The sequence below is a fragment of the Podarcis raffonei genome, chromosome 13 (assembly GCF_027172205.1).
Source record: "Podarcis raffonei isolate rPodRaf1 chromosome 13, rPodRaf1.pri, whole genome shotgun sequence".
Classification (NCBI taxonomy): domain Eukaryota; kingdom Metazoa; phylum Chordata; class Lepidosauria; order Squamata; family Lacertidae; genus Podarcis; species Podarcis raffonei.
Genome location: NC_070614.1, coordinates 40,516,847 through 40,534,556, shown reverse-complemented (window position 1 = coordinate 40,534,556; position 17,710 = coordinate 40,516,847). Strand labels below are relative to the sequence as shown.

The 17,710-nt window shown below is 46.0% G+C and overlaps 1 protein-coding gene across 1 annotated transcript; it reads left to right on the top strand.

Moving 5' to 3' along the window:
• The first annotated feature begins 891 nt into the window (after positions 1 to 891).
• On the top strand, positions 892 to 11,860 carry TRIM72 (tripartite motif containing 72). The gene is made up of 7 exons (XM_053361515.1): positions 892 to 1,057; positions 3,943 to 4,356; positions 5,507 to 5,602; positions 6,985 to 7,215; positions 8,299 to 8,321; positions 9,750 to 9,868; positions 10,718 to 11,860. Exons 2-7 carry the CDS (start codon positions 3,964 to 3,966, stop codon positions 11,287 to 11,289), a joined length of 1,434 nt encoding a protein of 477 aa, XP_053217490.1. The 5' UTR covers positions 892 to 1,057; positions 3,943 to 3,963; the 3' UTR covers positions 11,290 to 11,860.
• The last annotated feature ends 5,850 nt before the right edge of the window (positions 11,861 to 17,710 follow it).

The window sequence follows — 17,710 nt, the reverse complement described above, 5'->3', positions numbered from 1 at the left end:
CAACACAAAGTTGGTCCACTGGCAGGGCCGTATTTTGGTTTGATGAGGCCTTAAGCTACTGAAGGCAATGGGGCCCTTTATATGTCCAGCTGTCCTTTGTCAACAACAAATTGTCACTGTTTTTTGTGTTGAATATATGCTATATGGTAATTTATGGACCTAATAGGTATCCATAGCCACTTGCACATAACAAAATATGTATTATATCAAAGCAATTGTTGAACTGAAATACAATTGAGAATAAGTATCGAGGTTTTTTTCCTTTTAAATTTTTTTGGGGCCCCCAAGAGAGTGGGGCCCTAGGCTATAGCTTGTTTAGCTTATATGTAAATCCGGCACTGCCCACAGGGCCAGAAAAAAACCCCATCCTGATACACAGTCGTGGTACAGGTTCACCATCTAATCACCTGCTGTACCCAATGTTCACCCCAAATACTACCCAGTCCATGACTCACCCAGAAGATCGCGCTTCATCCCCCACCCATGTCTTATTCCACCCAGCTCAGTTCCCTCTGCCTATTCCTGAAAATCCCCAAATGCCAAATGTAATGGTCAAGTTGGCTGTCAGTCTGCAATATCCTTTGCTAGGAAACTCTAGAGCTTCCACTTTCCACAGCCCTCAGCTGCTCCATGCACTCAAGAATGCAACTAAGGGGCTGCCTTGCCCTCCCCCCACAGCAACAAGCAGGGAGTTAGGTATTTTATGCCACAATGTCAGGCATTCGCCTCTAGGAGGCGCCCTTGAATCTGCAGAGAAGGCTGCATCAAGGAATGAATATTCTTGGGCCAAGTCATTTGAGTGGCATCTTTGGTGAGGGGGAGGAATCCTCCCACACACCAGCCGCCTTTTCCTCCAGGGCACCCCCCGCACCCCAGCCTTCCCAGAAGTACGGTGCCCTATAGAGCTATATATAGTTAGAATCAGGGCGGGACCAAGGCTCAGTCACTTGGCTTCTGTGCCCGTCCTGGGATGGTTGGTGTCTCCTTGCTGCCTTTCTGATCTCTGGCTGTTCCCTCTCTGGACGCTGCTGCCTCTCTTCAACGCTTGTCTGACCTAGTAAGATCTTCCTTCCTTTCTTTTTCTTTCTCTTCCGCTTCTTACTTCATGCCTTTAACCATGTTCCAGATACATCCCCAAAAGCTAGAGGATCGGGCTGGCGTTTTATTTAAGGGTTGGTTAAACAGATAATTTTAAATTAAAAAAAAAAAACCTTGGTGGGTATTGCAGGTTCTTCAAATGTGGAAGGGAGTGACGGAGGGGAGAAAAGTCCAAATGCTGCCCAGTTGAGCGGAGCAGATAAGACAAAAGTCTTGGGCAGCACAGCCCCTGTTCTTTGCAGCCAGCAAGTACCTATCTGGCATTTGCGCCCATTTTTGAATTTATTGCTGGGCCTCCACTGCAAGCATAAATTAAAGGTGAGGTGGATGCTGCAGGTTGTTATATAAAAGGAGATTAGATGAGCCAGGTGGTCCTAGGCAGAAAGGCATGATATGGAGAGTTACAATATAATTTTTGAAAGGACTCTGAAGCTGGAACGTCTATACCTTAAAGGTGGATCTGATGCTTGATCCTTGGGAAATCTAGGTAAGGCTTTCAAAGGGCTTCTTACATCCCTTGAAAGGCTAAGATAACACCCCAAAGGTGCCACTATCAGGGATGTGATGGAGCAGGGGTTGCCAACATGGTGCCCGTGGGCACAGCAATGCCATTGAATTCTCCCCCTGGTGCCCACAAAGCCTCTGGACATATAACCTACTCACTGGCCCCTTTGTCATGAGGTGGTGAGGGCAGTTCCTTTTTCCTCCCTCGAAAAGTACACAGAGTTGCAGGAGGAAGAATGTCACTCTTCTCCACTTCCCCTTTCAGACCTCTCTGCTTTTCAAGGCTTAGGTTAATCCACTGAATCCAACTTTGCCTAAATTCCTTTGAAAAACGAAACGCGTATTTTCTCTATTGCCACCTAGAATTAGCTTATCATGAAAGTTCATCAGGATGTTTTTACTAAAATGCATTTCCTCTTCATATACTGCATTTATATGTGTTGTTTTCACTAATATAGGCATGTTTATGTATACGTCTCCCTGATATGTACCTTTACATATGCACCTGCAATGCAATTACGGTTGGAGACCAGTATTGGAAAAGTTGGAGAAGTGCAGTATTCAATGGTTAACTGTGTTCATGCATTGTTTCAGGAAATGTGGTTTAGGCAGCCACGCATTAAAATGCCAACACAAATGTATTTCTCATCTATCCATCATTGAGAGGCAGTGTGGAGAATCAAGCAGAGATCCAGGAAGCCTTCACTTCATATCCCTGCTTAATGCCCAAGGTCATCACTGGGTGACTTTGGCCTAATCAATGTCAATCTCTCAGCCTAACCCACAACGCAGCTTCTTCTGATAAACTTGAGAAGGGGCAAAGAGAGAGAGAGAGAACAGTGCTCATGCTCCTTAGACGAAAGGCAGGATAAAAATGAAAGCCGGTCACAGAGGCGATAAAATTGAAGACTGCAGATGTAAACTACATTGTCTAGATCCAAATTTACAGTGCCATGCAGCCCAGAGGAATACAACAACCAGCAGCATGAACGCTAAGCCGTTTATTGGGAAATGCAAGAATATACCACAAGGCAGAGCAGGGCTCCAGTTACCATGCCAGTTTCCCCTTCTGAACTATTTATAGGGCATTTGTCAGCTTGGCCTGTAGATTATCCAGCAGCTGCTTTGCAGGCATCACATTCCTCTCCGGCTTGCAATAGTTCAGCCTGAGTCAGCCTGAGTAGGACGGGGTCTGGGAGGAAGAGGTGGCGAAAGCAAGGAAATCACGGGTTGCTTGCTCAGAAGAACTGCACTAGTCTTCTGCAATTGAGCAACAAGCCTGGGATTCCCACTTTGAGAAAGGCACCAGCTTTGGGTGCCTTTATCATGCAGGACAGTTGCTAAGAGACTGAGCCGTGAATCAGGGAGGGCCAGGGTTGAAATGGGTTTCTCCCACAAATTCACACCCTGCTTCTCAAAGTTGGGTCCCAAGCTGCTGTTGGACTACAACTCCCATCATCCCTCGCTAGAATGTCAGGAATGATGGGAGTTGTAGTCCAACAGCAGCTGAGGACCCAAGCTTGAGAAACATTGACTAAGGTCACATCCACACCATGCATTTAAAGCATCATGATACCACTTTAAGGAGTTCCTCCAAAGGATCCTGGGAGCTGTGGTTTGTTAAGGGTGCTGAGAGTTGTTAGGAGGTCCCTATTCCCCTCACAGAGCTACAACTCTCAGAGCGGTTTAACAATCAAATCCCTCTTCCCAGGGAACTCTGGGAAGTAGAGGTCTCATACTCTGGTTAAGGAAGATGCACTGCTGTCTTCTCTGGACGATCCCTTATGATTTTCTCGCCACTATAATCTCCTTAGTCTCTCTGGCCTGTCACCAACTCTCACCAGAATCTCCTCAGTCTCTCCCTCAGTCTCCAACTCCCCTCAGAATCTGTACGGAAGCTTCTCCGGCCTAAAAGAACTGTGATGTTACAGTAACAATTCTAAATGAGTCAGTGCAGTACAGTGGTTAGAGCGTTGAACTAGGACCTGGGAAAGACCAAGGTTCAAATTCCACACTCTGCCATGAAGCTCACGGGGTGACCTTGGGCCAGAAAGTCACTGCATCTCAGCCTAAACTACCTCACAAGGTTGTCATGGGGATTCAATGAGGAAAGAGAGAACCATATATGCCACCTCGAGCGCAAAGCTGAGATATAAATGCAACAAATAAATAATAAATAGTGTTGGTGGTAGTAATAATAGTGTATTTCCAATTTCTGGTGGGTGCCTGCCCCAGTGAAGAGAATAAGTAGGCACTGGCGGTCTGATATGTGTGTGGTTAAGCAAAATAAAGATAGAATATGGGTTCAAAATCTCAAGTGCAAGCTCTTTTGGCCCCCAGGTTCCTGCTCTTTCTGCCACCATGTCGAAGAAGCCTCTCATTCAGGGCATGCACCAGGACCTCAGCTGCCCCATCTGCCTCAAGCTCTTCCAGTCTCCCGTGACAGCAGAATGTGGCCACACCTTCTGCCAGGATTGCTTGTCCAAGGTGCCCAAGGAAGAAGATGGCAAGAGCACAGGGTGCCCCACCTGCCAGGCCATCACCAAGGTGGAACAGCTGTGCATCAACCAACAGATGGAGCACCTGGTGGAGAGCTTCCGGCAGGTGCCCCGAGACCACTGCGAGGAGCACCTGGACCCCCTGAGCGTGTACTGCGAGCAGGACCGGCAGGTCATCTGTGGGGTGTGCGCTTCCCTGGGCAAACACAAAGGACACAACATCATCACTGCAGCTGAGGCCCACCAGAGGATGAAGGTAGGTATCAGTTTTTGAAGGTCTTCCTATCTGGCACCAGACTTACCTCGTCTTGTAAATCACTCCAGCGGACAAACCTCATATATTTACCTCAGATGACCACCCAGTTTAAACTGAGCAGTTTATCATGCATACCCTCCAACATTTCTCTGATGAAAATAAGGACGTCCCATTCCATAATGACAATTTTACTATTCTTACCCGGCACATCTTACTGGGATGCCCCAGCCACTGTGGGCAGCTTCTAACATATAAAAAAACAGAATAAAACATTAAACATAAAAAACCCTTCCCTATACATGATTGCCTTCAGACCGCTTGTGGGGTCGGATAACTCCAGACCCTCCAACATTTCTCCAATGAAAATAGGGACATCCTAAGGAAAAGTGGGACATTCCAGGATCAAATCAGAAACCAGGATGGCTTCTCTGAATCAGGGACGTTGCTGGAAACTAGGGACAATTGGAGAGTCTGTATCATGTGGCAAAACTCTCCTATGGTCTGCAGACGTTGGACTACAACACCCATCATCTTTGTGCATTGGTTAAGCTGTCTGAGGATTATGGGAGTTGTAGACCAACACCTGGAGACCTACGGTTGAAAGCCCTTGAGCTAGCCAACATGGTTTCCTCCAGATGTTGCTAGACCCCAATTCACATCAGGCTCAGCCTGCATGGTCAGGGATGATGGGAGCTGTAGTTCAGCACCATCTGGAGAGCACCATATTGGCTACCCAACTGGACAGAAATCTTTCCCAGCCCTATTGGAGATGCCAGGGATTTGAGCTAGACATGCAAAGCATATTTTCTGTACCTGAACTAAGACCTGTCTTTTGTGTTTTTAATGGGAATTTTGCCCCAAATGTGGGGTTTGCATCTCATGCTAGTCCTCCTCAGAGCAGAGCCAGTGAAATGAATAAATTGCAACCACACCCATTAACTTCAAAGGGTCTGAGTCAATCTAGCATTGGCCACAACCTGTGTGGTTTACCCACCAGATCCACCCTGAGTTCTCAGGTTTGCAACCAGGGTGGGAGAAAGAAATCCAGCTAAATAACCATTTGTTTTAAATGATAGATATAGTAGTGGTTTCCTCTCTTGATGAGACCCACATGCCTTATTCCCCTTTTCTTTTCTTGGCGTAATTTTAGAAGCAGCTTCCTCAGCAACAAGTCCAGTTGCAAGAGGCCCAAGTCCGCAAGGAGAAGACAATTGCCCTCCTGAATCGGCAAATAGCAGAAGTGGAGGTGAGTGAAGTTATCTGTAAGGACACATTTAATCTACCAACATATCAGAGGTTTGTTTTTTTACAGGGTTAACTAACATGACTTCCCCACAAAGAATCTTGAGATTTGGATTTCCGTAGAAGTCCCAGTAATCCTCTGTGGCTGGGGCCGGCCGCATCATAGGGCAGAGTGAGGCAAGTGCCTCAGGCAGCAGGTGCTTAGATTGAGATATGTGTACCTCATGGCATGTTCTACAGCCACTAACTTGCCTGATGCCCTCAGGTGCTCTGGAAGGTGTTCTCCCATTGTTGGGGTTGGCGTAATATTCAGCTGACAGACCAGTTATCGTCTGTATGTGGAAGGGGTGGCCACCATATTGTCCTTTGCCTCAGGCAGCAAAATGCCTTGTGTCGGCCTTGTCTGTGGGAGATCCCCATCTGCTCCTCACAGACAGGGCCAATCAGAGGAGGAGAGCAGGAGAGCCATTTGACCTGAGCTCCAAATTCAAAGGAGGCCTCAAATTTAGACACTTGCCAAAGGGGGGGCATTTGATGAGGTTCACAACTTGTTTTTTTGCACATCAGACCGAACTGTGACACACACTTTCAGCTAGAAGCTAGAAAAGTGTTTGTTACATTAAATATATATGTATTCCAATTATATCTCACTCTTCCTCAGTGCCTTGTTTTGCTTTCGTGTGTCATTGCTTTTCATTTTTATTATAGCTAAGCGAACAAAACCTGGAAGTGGTCCAGGCTCCCTGGGACTCTACTCACAGAACTACAATTCCCAGTGGTCCCCTGGGAAGTAAGGAATGGCTATGAAGCCACTTTGTAGGGTTGATGTGTGCCCAAAGTACATTTAATCAGAATATTTAGGAAGCCTTGTTTGATAAAATCCTGCCTATTTTTCCTAACTGCTCACTGGTGAAGAAGGGATTGTTCAATTCTGTGAGGGCCAGTTAACACTCAATTCCCAGCCTGAAAATTTTGTTTCTTCATGTGGAGAGAAAGCCCTGAAGAAAGAATATTGGGAACTGTAGTTACCCTTCACAGAGCTACAATTCCCAATGCCCTTAACAAATTACAGTTTCCAGAATTCTTGAGGGCAGATGTGCTTTAAGGCATATACACAGCCTTAAATAGCTTTATTAATTAAGATATTTAAGTCTCCACAGCTCATTCTCCTCCTGAGTAAACTACCACCTCAACAGCTAACCTAAACACCACAGGATTTGCGAGGGAGGCTGAGTGGGGTTTCATTTCATGCCAGAGGATTTCATTTCATGCCAGAGGATGCTGGGAAAGAATGACACAAAGCTGCTATTTGGCGGGAAGAAAATGCCAAAGACTAGGGCACGAAGTGCAGAAGTGATCCCAGGAGCCCTCTTTCTCCTTTCCCAGGAGACGGTGTCGCGCTTCAAGCATCAAGTGTCCGAACAGCTGGGGGCGATGCGAGCCTTCCTGGGGGCGCTGGAGGCCTCTCTGGGCCGGGAGGCAGAGCGGGTGCAGCACCAGGCCACAGACGCCTTGCAAAACGAGAGCAAGACCATGAACCGCTACCTGGACCAGCTCAGGCAGATGGAGGTTGTGCTGAGAGAGGTGCAAGACGAACCACAGACGGAGTTTCTCAGGGTGAGGCTCTTCAGGGCCACAAAGGTCCTCATCCCTGTCTTTTTTTTTGTTTGTCATAGTGCTAATGAGTCACTACATATATGCAATTCCTACACTGCTTATGCAATTGGCCGCTCTTTTCCTTGCCCACTTTTATTTTATTTTTATATAATTTTGTTATTAAGTTTTTGAAAACAAACATTTTTTAAATACATATAAAACATAACATTTTCAATCAACAAAATACAGAGTTCTTTCAAACTCTTAGAGCTCCTTCCATCCCTCCATGGGTTCCATCTTTAATATTATGTTTACTGCATCTTTTACTCTTTTCTAGCTATTATATATTTGATCCAGTACTACAGAATCCTCCCTTACACTCCCCAGTTTGTATCACCTCCAGTTTAGAGGAACGAAACCTCTCCCCATTTCAGCCTAAGACTACAATTAAAAATGTTGGAATAGCAACCAAGCAGCACCTCATTCTGCCACTTCCCACAAGTCATCCAGAGTCTCCATCTGAAATCCTAGTCGGTATCATGTTTAGAAAAGGAAACTTGAAACATTGGGGCTTGTGGGGAAGGCATACATAATTGGGTTACATAATTCATAGTTCCAAAACACGGAACTCTCCACCCCCATCCTAGAACCCCCAGGTACCCATTTTATCTTTTCCCCCTGTGACTTCTCCCTGAAATACACCCATCCTCATATGATCAAGGATTTTAATGTTTTATTTTATATGGTGTATAAAAATTGTATTACATAAAAAAATGAAATTAAAACATTGCTGATTTTTCATTGTTCCTTTATTGCTGCTTTCTTTTCTTTTCTTTTATGGTATTTCCTTAATACAATAGTGAACAATGTAAGAAATGAAGCAGCAATAGAAAAATACAATTAAAAACCATACAGTGCCTAGCACAGCACATTGTGATTGCTACAGAAGGCAGAAAAATCATTTAATGCTCTGCCAAGACTTTTCAAGCAATTTTCAAGTGGTCCATGGGGGAAAGAAATTTGAGACATACTGGTATAGGGCATAGCAGCTGCTTCTTATTATTCTAATCTAAGCTCTTTCCTTTCCCTGTCTTTTCTCTGCAGAAATACTGTATGGTGGCCAGCAGGTGAGCAGCTGTCCCTTTCTAAACCCTGAGCTCTGCCTAAGCTTGACCTGACCCTGTCCTGCCCTCACCCACCTCCTCAGGAGCAGAACAAGACCTTCACTCCACATATATAACATTCCTCCAGACCTCCTGGGACCCTCTCTTCCTATGTTAGGATCAAACCATTCAGAAAGATGCCGTCCATGAAATGCCAATGACTGCTCTTGTGCAGAAAAGACACAGTGTTCATTAAGTGGCTTATAAATCTTTGTTAATAAATGGTAGATAAATAAAAGGCAGGGAACAGAGAGACAACCAAGCTTTGTCTTAAGTCAGTCACCTTTCACCTTACCACTCTTTACAACAGCAACAAAAACTCACCTTTTTTCTTCTAGAAAAAGAGGTGCCGGAACTCACCATGAAAACTTCCCTTGTTCTCTGAGAATGGCAATGGTGTCTACCTGAGAGGTGCCGCAGGAAGAAAAAGCCCTGCTTTTTCTTGATGTAAGCACATTCAGGTGCTTTCCAATAATCTGAACACCATTCTAGTTCAATTTGATCCTCAATATAACAGGTTTTCTTTTGCATCACACTTGTTTTACTTGAATACTGTGTTGAAACCTGCATTATAATGGAATGCAGTGTGGAATGTGCTTGTTCAGGATGCCAGCCAATCCCCCAGCTCTGCTATCTTCAAAAATGTTTCATTCTCCTTACCCTCAGTTTAAAAAAAAACAAAACACACACAGAGAGAGAGAGAGAGAGAGAGAGAGAGAGAGAGAGAGAGAGAGAGAGAGAGACTCACTGCCAGCATTCTGTGCCCAGTGAGAATGCTCAGTCCTCATTTGGTTGTTAGGGTGGCTTTCCTCTCTTGGCTATTTCTTTACTTATATTTATTTGTACTTCTGCAAACCTTTGTCTGTTCTTGTCTGCATGGGTGGGGCTGTTTTGGCTACATAAGGACCAGCATTTTGGGATGCTCTTTCCACTGCTGAAAATCTTCAGAACTTGAACTGTGCAGAGCAGAGCAGGGTTCCCAAACCATGGTCCATGGACCATCAGTGGTCCGCCAGCTTCATTCGGGTGGTCCTCAATGTGTGTGTGAAGTACACTTACAATTTGAATTCTATGGAATTCAAATGGCAATGCAATACAAGAAATAAAATAAGCAATTAAGATACATTTAAAAACCATACAGCACTGAGCACAGCACATTACACTTGCTCCAGCAGGCAGATAAATAACTTAGTCCTCTGCCAAGACTCTCAGCAAGTTTCAAGTGGTCAATGGGGGGAGGGATTTGGGAACCACTGGTGCAGAGCTTTAAAATAGCAGTGTGAAAGTTTAGAGGAGAAACGATGCCCTTGAATTTCTGGAGGTGGGGGCAGTGGCAATTTGTATTTCTATTCCCCCCACCCCCCAATGCACACCTTCTTTTCCTTTCCGTAGATTGCAGAAGATTCTTGGAGAGTCCCCTCCAATTGCTCGCATGGACATCCAGCTCCCCATCATTTCAGATGAGTTCAAGTTCCAAGTCTGGAGGAAGATGTTCCGCGCACTCATGCCAGGTAGAGATCCAAGGAGGGAGGAGCTATTGGACAAGGCTATGTGACTTTTCTGAACAAGGTTTTTAAAAAATTGCATCCAGGTAACCCATATTCCACACCTGGGGAAGCCGACACCTGCAGCTTAGATAAATTATGCAAATGCAGTAAATCTGCATACATTCATTGGCCAATCAGTGAAAGGAGAAAGGGACTCAGCAGGACACTACAGGTTTTACCCCTGAAGCACCAGAAATCTTAGGAGTGAATCAAGAGTGCCCTGACTGGACGTCCTGTGACTTTTTAATACTAAAAGCAGATGTGGGAGCCTGAAGTTCTGCCTAGAGCAGTGGTGTCCCATTCACTGCTGTTTCCCTGTCCTACACTGCCTCCCCTCCTAGAGGCTACTAGAAGGGGGAACAGGTATTTATTGCGCTCATCTCCACACACCCCCACTCCATCAAACTGCACTAATAGCAACTTTGAGAGCGGTGGCCTTGATCAGGAAAAGTATGCAAAGGAAATGACATATCTTGCAGCATCTGTAAGACCAGTCAAATTCCCCTCACAACCGAAAAACCAACATCCCTTTGTGGTTGCATTGTGCAACTTAGCACATTAAAATGAGCAATATGATTCCAAGTAATTTTGTTCCAAAAATAAAGCATGGAAATCCCATCTGTGGATTTACTCCTTGCCTTAAGAAAAGAAAATGAAGGGAAGAGTCATGGCTCAGTGGTAGCACATCTGCTTGGCATGTAGAAGGTCCAGGTTCAATCTCTGGTAGCATCTCCCCAGAGAGCAGCTGCTAGTCAGCTTTGGATGTCCATAGTCGCACTTGTCCCCTGACCTCACCTTCTTCCTCCTCCCCAGCCTTGGAGAACCTCACCTTTGACCCAGACACGGCCCAAGCTAACCTGGTGGTGCACGAGGATGGCAAGCGAGTGGAGTGCGTGGAGCACAAGCAAGCCGTGAGCACTGATGACCCGCAGCGCTTCGATAAGTCCAACTGCCTGGTGTCGCACCAGAGCTTCTCGCAGGGCGAGCATTACTGGGAGGTGATCGTGAGCGACAAGCCCCGCTGGGCTCTGGGCCTCATCTCGGCCGAGGCAGGGCGCAAGGGCCGGCTCCATGCCACCCCCTCCAATGGCTTTTGGCTGGTGGGCTGCAAGGAAGGCAAGACATACGAGGCCCACGTGGAACACAAGGACCCACAGTCGCTGAAGCTGGAGGGGAAGCCCAGCCGTATCGGTGTCTACCTGAGCTTTGATGACGGCATCCTTGCCTTCTACGACGCCAGTGACGAAGACAACCTGGTTCCCATCTTTGCCTTCCATGAGCGCTTCACAGGCACTGTCTACCCCTTCTTTGATGTCTGCTGGCATGATAAGGGCAAGAACAGCCAACCCTTGGTCATCTACACTCCAGAACCAGAAGGGCCATAGTCAACCCTGGGAAGAAGTTATCGGCACCACCAAACCTAGTCAGCTCTTACTTTATAGACACACCAAGCCATGGCCTCTCTTTAAATGTCCCCAAAGTGTGTGAGCCACATCCCTAGCCCATTCAAAAAGACACCCATATTGCCTCCGGGTATAAGCTGCTGGAACGGAAGTGTCATAACTTCAGCATAAACACGGGATCTGGCACCAAGTCTGGAATCCTAGCCGCCTCATTGGTTTCCAAATGCAACTTCTCTGCCTTTGCAGTTCACTAAGTAAGATGGAGGGAAATGTGGACAGTGTCTGCACGCTCAGAAATGGGCGAGAGCCTGGGCATGCCTCCCAGTGGCTGGGGGATGGGGGTCTGGTGACCCTAGAGAGCTCTATACCCCAGTCCAATGCCTGCTGTGCCCCTTCCGCTCTCCCAACACCAGCCATCTTAAGTCAAGCTCCTTGTCCTCTGTTCCATCCACCCATTTATATCTGCCATCACAATACAGAAGAGTCCTTCTTTTCTTTTTTCTTTTTGAAAGCCTGAGTCTTGGAGACACAATAAATTGGTGTAAAGAAACAAGGAGGTCTGTGCCAATTTACCTTACATGCTTCTTTTTCTACTTCTGATCGCTCAATGTCATTTTTAATGGTCTCAAGCTTGGACCTTGATTGATACACTCAAGAACATAAGAGGAGCTCTGCTGGATCAAGCCAAGGCATTCAGAAACACACAGCCTTCCACAGTAGAGATAGCATACAGTAATCATGGCTAGTAGCCATGATTTGCCTTCTCTTCAAATTCTCCTCTAAAGCCATCCAAGAGTATATCTTGTAGGAGGAAGTTCTGTAATTTCACTACATGCTGTGTTAAGACACACTTTAATTTGCCTGTCGTGAATCTTCCAAACATTCTTTATTGGACGTCCACAAGTTCTAGTGTTATGAGAGAGGAAGAAAAGCTTTTCTCTATCCATTTCCTCCATTATTTTATACACTTCTACCAGGTCAGGTCCTCTCTTACTAACTAAGGTGTTTTGAGAGAAGAATCGCTTTGCGTTTCTATAAGCATGCACACAAACACACGTGATTTAAACACATTCCTTTTATCCCACTGTCACCTCTGTTCATCAAAGCTTCAAAGATTCCAAGAATGCTGCAAAAAAACAGCTTACTGAACATGAACATGGGTGACAGCCTTCAAGTGTCTTTAAAAACAGCTATCTTGTCTTCGGAAGGTGAAGAAAGGGGCATTTTCTTTCTAAAAGAGAGGGACTCTTGAGTAGTTCATGATCTGTCCACTTGTTTCAAAACAACTATACTTTCTATTCCTAATATGTACAAACAGGAACTCCAAAAGGTTTGCAGAATGAAGTCACCCACAATACCCTTTCTCTCTCTACTCAGCAGATACGCATTGCAAAATGATGTTGTTCTGTATACCCCTTTAACTGCTATGGCTTCCCACAAAGTTTCCTGGGAGTCGTAGTTTGAATAATGAGCATGCAGTTAAAAATCCCTAGCAATTACAGTTTCAATGGGAGGGTGAAGTGGTTTCCTCACGGTGGCTGACCAGATATTTATGGGAAGCCCACAAGTGGGACTTGAGCACAAGAGCAACTCTCCCCACTTGGGAGCCCCAGAAACAGGTGTTCAAAGGCACACTGCCTTCAACAGTGGAGGGAGATCATAGCCATCGTGCTCAGTAGGCACTGACTAGTAGGAACTTATTTCCAAATAGACATACATGGGATTGCAAATTGCTCAGAATTGGAGTCCTGAGCCTCATGAAAACTCACCAGCATTTCTGTGCAAATTTCTCTGAAGATACAGATTTTTGCAAAGCATTTTCCCCTAATAAACATGTATTTCTGCATGTTCTTTTCTCTGTTATATGCATTAATATGCAAATTTTACCCAGGTTATATGCATTTTTGTGCACATTGCGTGATGTGAACCGAACTGCAAACTTCAGAGAAACACAAATTTCAAAAGATGGCTGTGTTTTCATTTATTGCTTTGGAAATTAGGTGATTTCACGTTTAAGTGTCAACTGAATCAATTTTCTTCCACCCCCACCCCTAATTTACATACATGTAAATTTCACATGCTGCATTTCACACACCAATTGATACACAGTGACTGGGTAAGGTCCAATTTGGACAGCAAATGACCAGCTCATCTCCCATAATGGCCCACAGCCAAGCTACTTTGACCCCAACTTTTGCTTGGGAAAATTGCAGGCAAATATCCCCAAATGACTAGGAAACTGCTGGAGAGTCATCTGGAGTGTTCTGAATGAAGAATGATGGTAAGAGTTGTTCAACAGTGGGAGGAACTCCCTCAGAAGATGGTGGACTCACCTTCACTGGAGGTTTTTAAACAGAGATTGGATGGCCACCTATTAGGAATTCTTACCTGTGATTCCTGCATTGCAGGGGGTTGGACTAGAAAACCTTTGGGTTCCCTTCCAACTTTCCAATACTGTGATTCTAAGAAAGGCATCGGTTTGTGATCATGACTGGAGGTTGGATGTTGTAAGATGTGTTTTGAGATGTAACTATCCTATAGTACCTTTGAATTATTTACTTAAGGAGTTTGGGTGGCCATCTGTCATGGATGCCTTATTTGAGATTCCTGCATTGAAGGGGAGTTGGACTAGATGACCCTCGGGGTCCATTCCAACTCTTATGATTCTATGATTCCATGAATTGTAGCTCTGTGAAGGATTCAACTACAGTTCCCAAGATTCCTGGAGAGGGGCTTTAAATGTTGTGTACGCAGCAGCCATAATACCAAATCCATTAGAAGCTTCAATATTTATTTATTTATTTATTTATTTATACATACATACATACATACATACATACATACATACATACATGCTGTCAGCGCTGCCCGAGGTCCCAGCTCACAGAAGACCAACGCTGCTTCGTTCTTTAGTATAAAAGTCTTTATTGAAGTTCAGTTTCACTTCCACACGCGCAGCGTGCAACGCTACGTCTCTAACCTTAGACCGCCGAAGCTCCGTCTGAATCTCCTCCCCCCTGACACCAGTTTAAGACTCTAGCCTTACTCCACCTCTTCCTCTGTTCCTTCCTCCTCTGGGTCCGCCTGCTAGTCGGGGTCTCACCCTTCCTAGACTCTTCTGACGCTGAGTCCCCTGACTCTTCCCCCTCCCTCCTTCGGGCTTTAGGACCTGGCTCCCAATCCGGGTTTTCTGCTGTCCCGCGCTCCTGCACATTTGAACTTGGCGCGCGCGCGCAGCCTCCCACTTTCCTCCTGACCGTTACACTTGTGTCACTGCTCCCTCCTTCGGGGAGGCTAGCTGGACCTGACCTCCCCTCCGTTTCCCCACTTTCCGATGGGGGCGTGGTCAGCCCTGACTCATCTTCTCTCCCCGCTGGAGGAGAGGCTGGTCCTGACTCATGTGACTCTTCCCCCCCACTGCGCTCTGGTGGGGGGGCTGGTCCTGATCCTCCGCTGCTCCCTTGGGAGTCCCCGCTGGCCCCTTGCTTCTGGTGCGTCCCCCCTGGGACCCCCCTTGCCCTTACCATAGGCGCCCCCTTCTGGGAATCTTCTGATTCGCTGGAGAAGCTCATGGAATCTCTCGGGTCGCTGTCATACTCCCCTACGCTCCCCTCGGATTCCTCTCCTTCGCTCTCTATTTGCTCTCTCCCCTGTGCTTCTGCTCCTGAGCCCCTGACACATGCATACTCCCCCCCCCCATCTGCCTGGGTTTCCCCAGCCACTCTGGGCATCTTCCAACCGAATATTAAAAACAATACAGCATCAAACATTAAAAACTTCCCTAAACAGTTGTCTTTTAAAAGTAAAATAGTTGATTATTGCCTTGCCATCTGCTGGGAGGGCGTTCCACAGGGCAGGTGCCACCACCGAAAAGGCCCTCTGCCTGGTTCCCTGTAACCTCACTTCTCACAGCGAGGGAACCACCAGAAGGCCCTCGGCGCTGGACCTCAGTGGGGCTGGACAATGGTGGTGGAGACGCTCCTTCAGGAATAAGCATTTAATCAATATAACACTCTTAAGCTGCTATAATCCATCTACTGATTATATCACTCCTGCTGTGGACATCAGCGCAAGATAAGATGCTGCAGATGAAACGCCTGCTGCAGCTCACCAGAGAGCCAGACCAGCACCAAGAGAGCCCGGATGCAAAGCTTGCTCAGCACAGGAAAAGGGGAAGTGGTTGAGGTGTAATAATTTATCTTCCTGATCTGCCTCCTTGCAACACTGTAGATTTTACTCCCTCTTTGAGACCATCTCCTGCAATGGAGCAAGAAGTTGCAAAACAAAAAGGCAGAGTCTGGTTTCCACCCCCATTAGGCATCAGGACATCTCTCAAAATATTTCATCTTGAATCAAAAGTCAGAAGGATCGAACTGGTTGAGCCCATGTTATTCACATCCTCACCATACTGTATTGGCCACAAGATAAGCCTCACCCGAATATAAGCCGCACCTTTAAAATTCAATGGGAGGAAAGAAAAAAAGACAATATCCGAATATAAGCTGCTCCCTTAAAGTTCTGCAGGCACTCACACCCCTAAATGGCAAATGTAGAAGAAAATCTTATGCGTACTAGAGAGGACTCACAAATGGGTTAAACACCTGTTCGTAGCACCATAAATGCAAATTAAATGCAAATAAAAAATCAATACTGCACTGTAAAGTGATGAATGACATTAGAATTAACTGCACAACAGTCTCAAGCTTGCAAATCGGCAATAAAATGTTTTTATGTTCTGTTTCGTAAAAGCCAATTTTTGTAAGGTCACAAATTTAAGCCGCACTTTAACTTTTCATGGTCGGAATTTGGGGGGAAAGTGTGGCTTATATTCAAGCCAATACACTACATTTAAGCACATTTGAAGAACATTTAAATCATATGGGTTCCCTCAAAGAATCCAAGGGTGCTGTGGTTTACCCCCTACAGAGCTACAATTCCCAGCACTTTTAATACATTCCAAGATTATTATTATTATTCACCATCCACATATGTCCCAAGGCAATATATTTTGCACATCACCTTGGGATATATGTAGAAACTGACTTATTATTGTTACTATTATTACTATTACTGTTTAATCACCTTCCACATATATCCCAAGGGGATGTACAAAACATTATAAAACAGTTCAACGTGGGGGACAGTTACAGAGCACATACAAAAAATAAAAATAACAAAAATTCAGTGGACTCAACAGGGTGCTGTTCCTCAGACCTTGGGGTGTCAAATCTCAGTGATGCCCTGTACAACGCTCAAAATTTGCCCCCTGCCTCTTGCCTTCCACTCTACCTCATAGTTGTGGTGCCTCCTGTGGCACCCCCATGTCTCCTCACTCCCTTAAATCTGCCTCTGTCCTCAGGACCCTGGTATGGTTGCTAGCCATGTAGTGACAGTATCACCTAGTTTGAGCCTTGCTGCAAGTTTGCAGGCAGGAAGTGTCTCATACCTCACCTATAAGCGAGTGAAGCACAGAAGGGAAAAGGCAGGAAGCACCCACACTCAGGCAGCACCCCCAACAATTGAATAATATTTTTTTAAAAACAGGGAAAGGAGGAGCCTTGGCAAGCACCAAGGGGAGTGCCTGAGGGCACCATGGTAGCCACAGGCACCATGGTGGGGACCTCATCCTGAGACAATAATAGAATCATATAACTATAGATTTAGAAGGGACCATCAGGATCATCTAATCCAATGCAGGAATGTGCAGCTTTCCCATATGGGGATTGAACCTGCAACCTTGGCGGTATCAGCCACCACACTCTAACCCACTGAGATGAGTCAGTGGAGGCTGGTCCATTAGGGCAAATGAGGTCCCTTCCCCACCAGCCTTTGTCTGTCCTCTATCTGCCTGTATATCCAGTCCAGGGTATACTTAACCACCTTCCAGCTTCTTCCTTGTAGAACTCAGCAGGGGGGAGGACAAGGGCTAAGCTAGAATTAGCTGTCTCTGCCTGCCATTGGCTCTGGCTCCAACTACTACTGGTCTTCTGCCCTACCAGTCCCAATGAGCACCAGGAACCACTGGAGATGTTGAGACAGAGGCCAGACAGACCAAAGACTCTGAAACAGATACAGATACAATGGGCAAGTTTCCTGCCACATAATGAGCTCTCTTAGGGAACAGAGTTGAAGGGGCCGAGCCAGTCAGGACAAGGTGTCCTAAGTCCATATCATATTGGAACTTGATTGCTGGAGGTGTCCCTCCTCTCAATCCCATGAGGAGAAGCAATCTCTTGCCAATGAGGACAGCCAGTCTCACCAAGGATCAGTTCCTCTGCTGTGCCTGGCTAGAGGAGAGCCAGTGTGGTGTAGTGGTTCAGAGCGGTAGACTCGTAATCTGGTGAACCGGGTTTGATTCCCCTCTCCTCCACATGCAGCTGCTGGGTGACCTTGGGCCAGTCAT

Coding starts and splice junctions, on each gene's coding strand:
- TRIM72 (XM_053361515.1), top strand. CDS start 3,964: ATGTCGAAGAAGCCTCTCATTCAGGGCATGCACCAGGACCTCAGCTGC. Junction 7,216..8,298: donor CACAGACGGAGTTTCTCAGG/GTGAGGCTCTTC, acceptor TTTTCTCTGCAG/AAATACTGTATGGTGGCCAG. Junction 9,869..10,717: donor GTTCCGCGCACTCATGCCAG/GTAGAGATCCAA, acceptor CCTCCTCCCCAG/CCTTGGAGAACCTCACCTTT.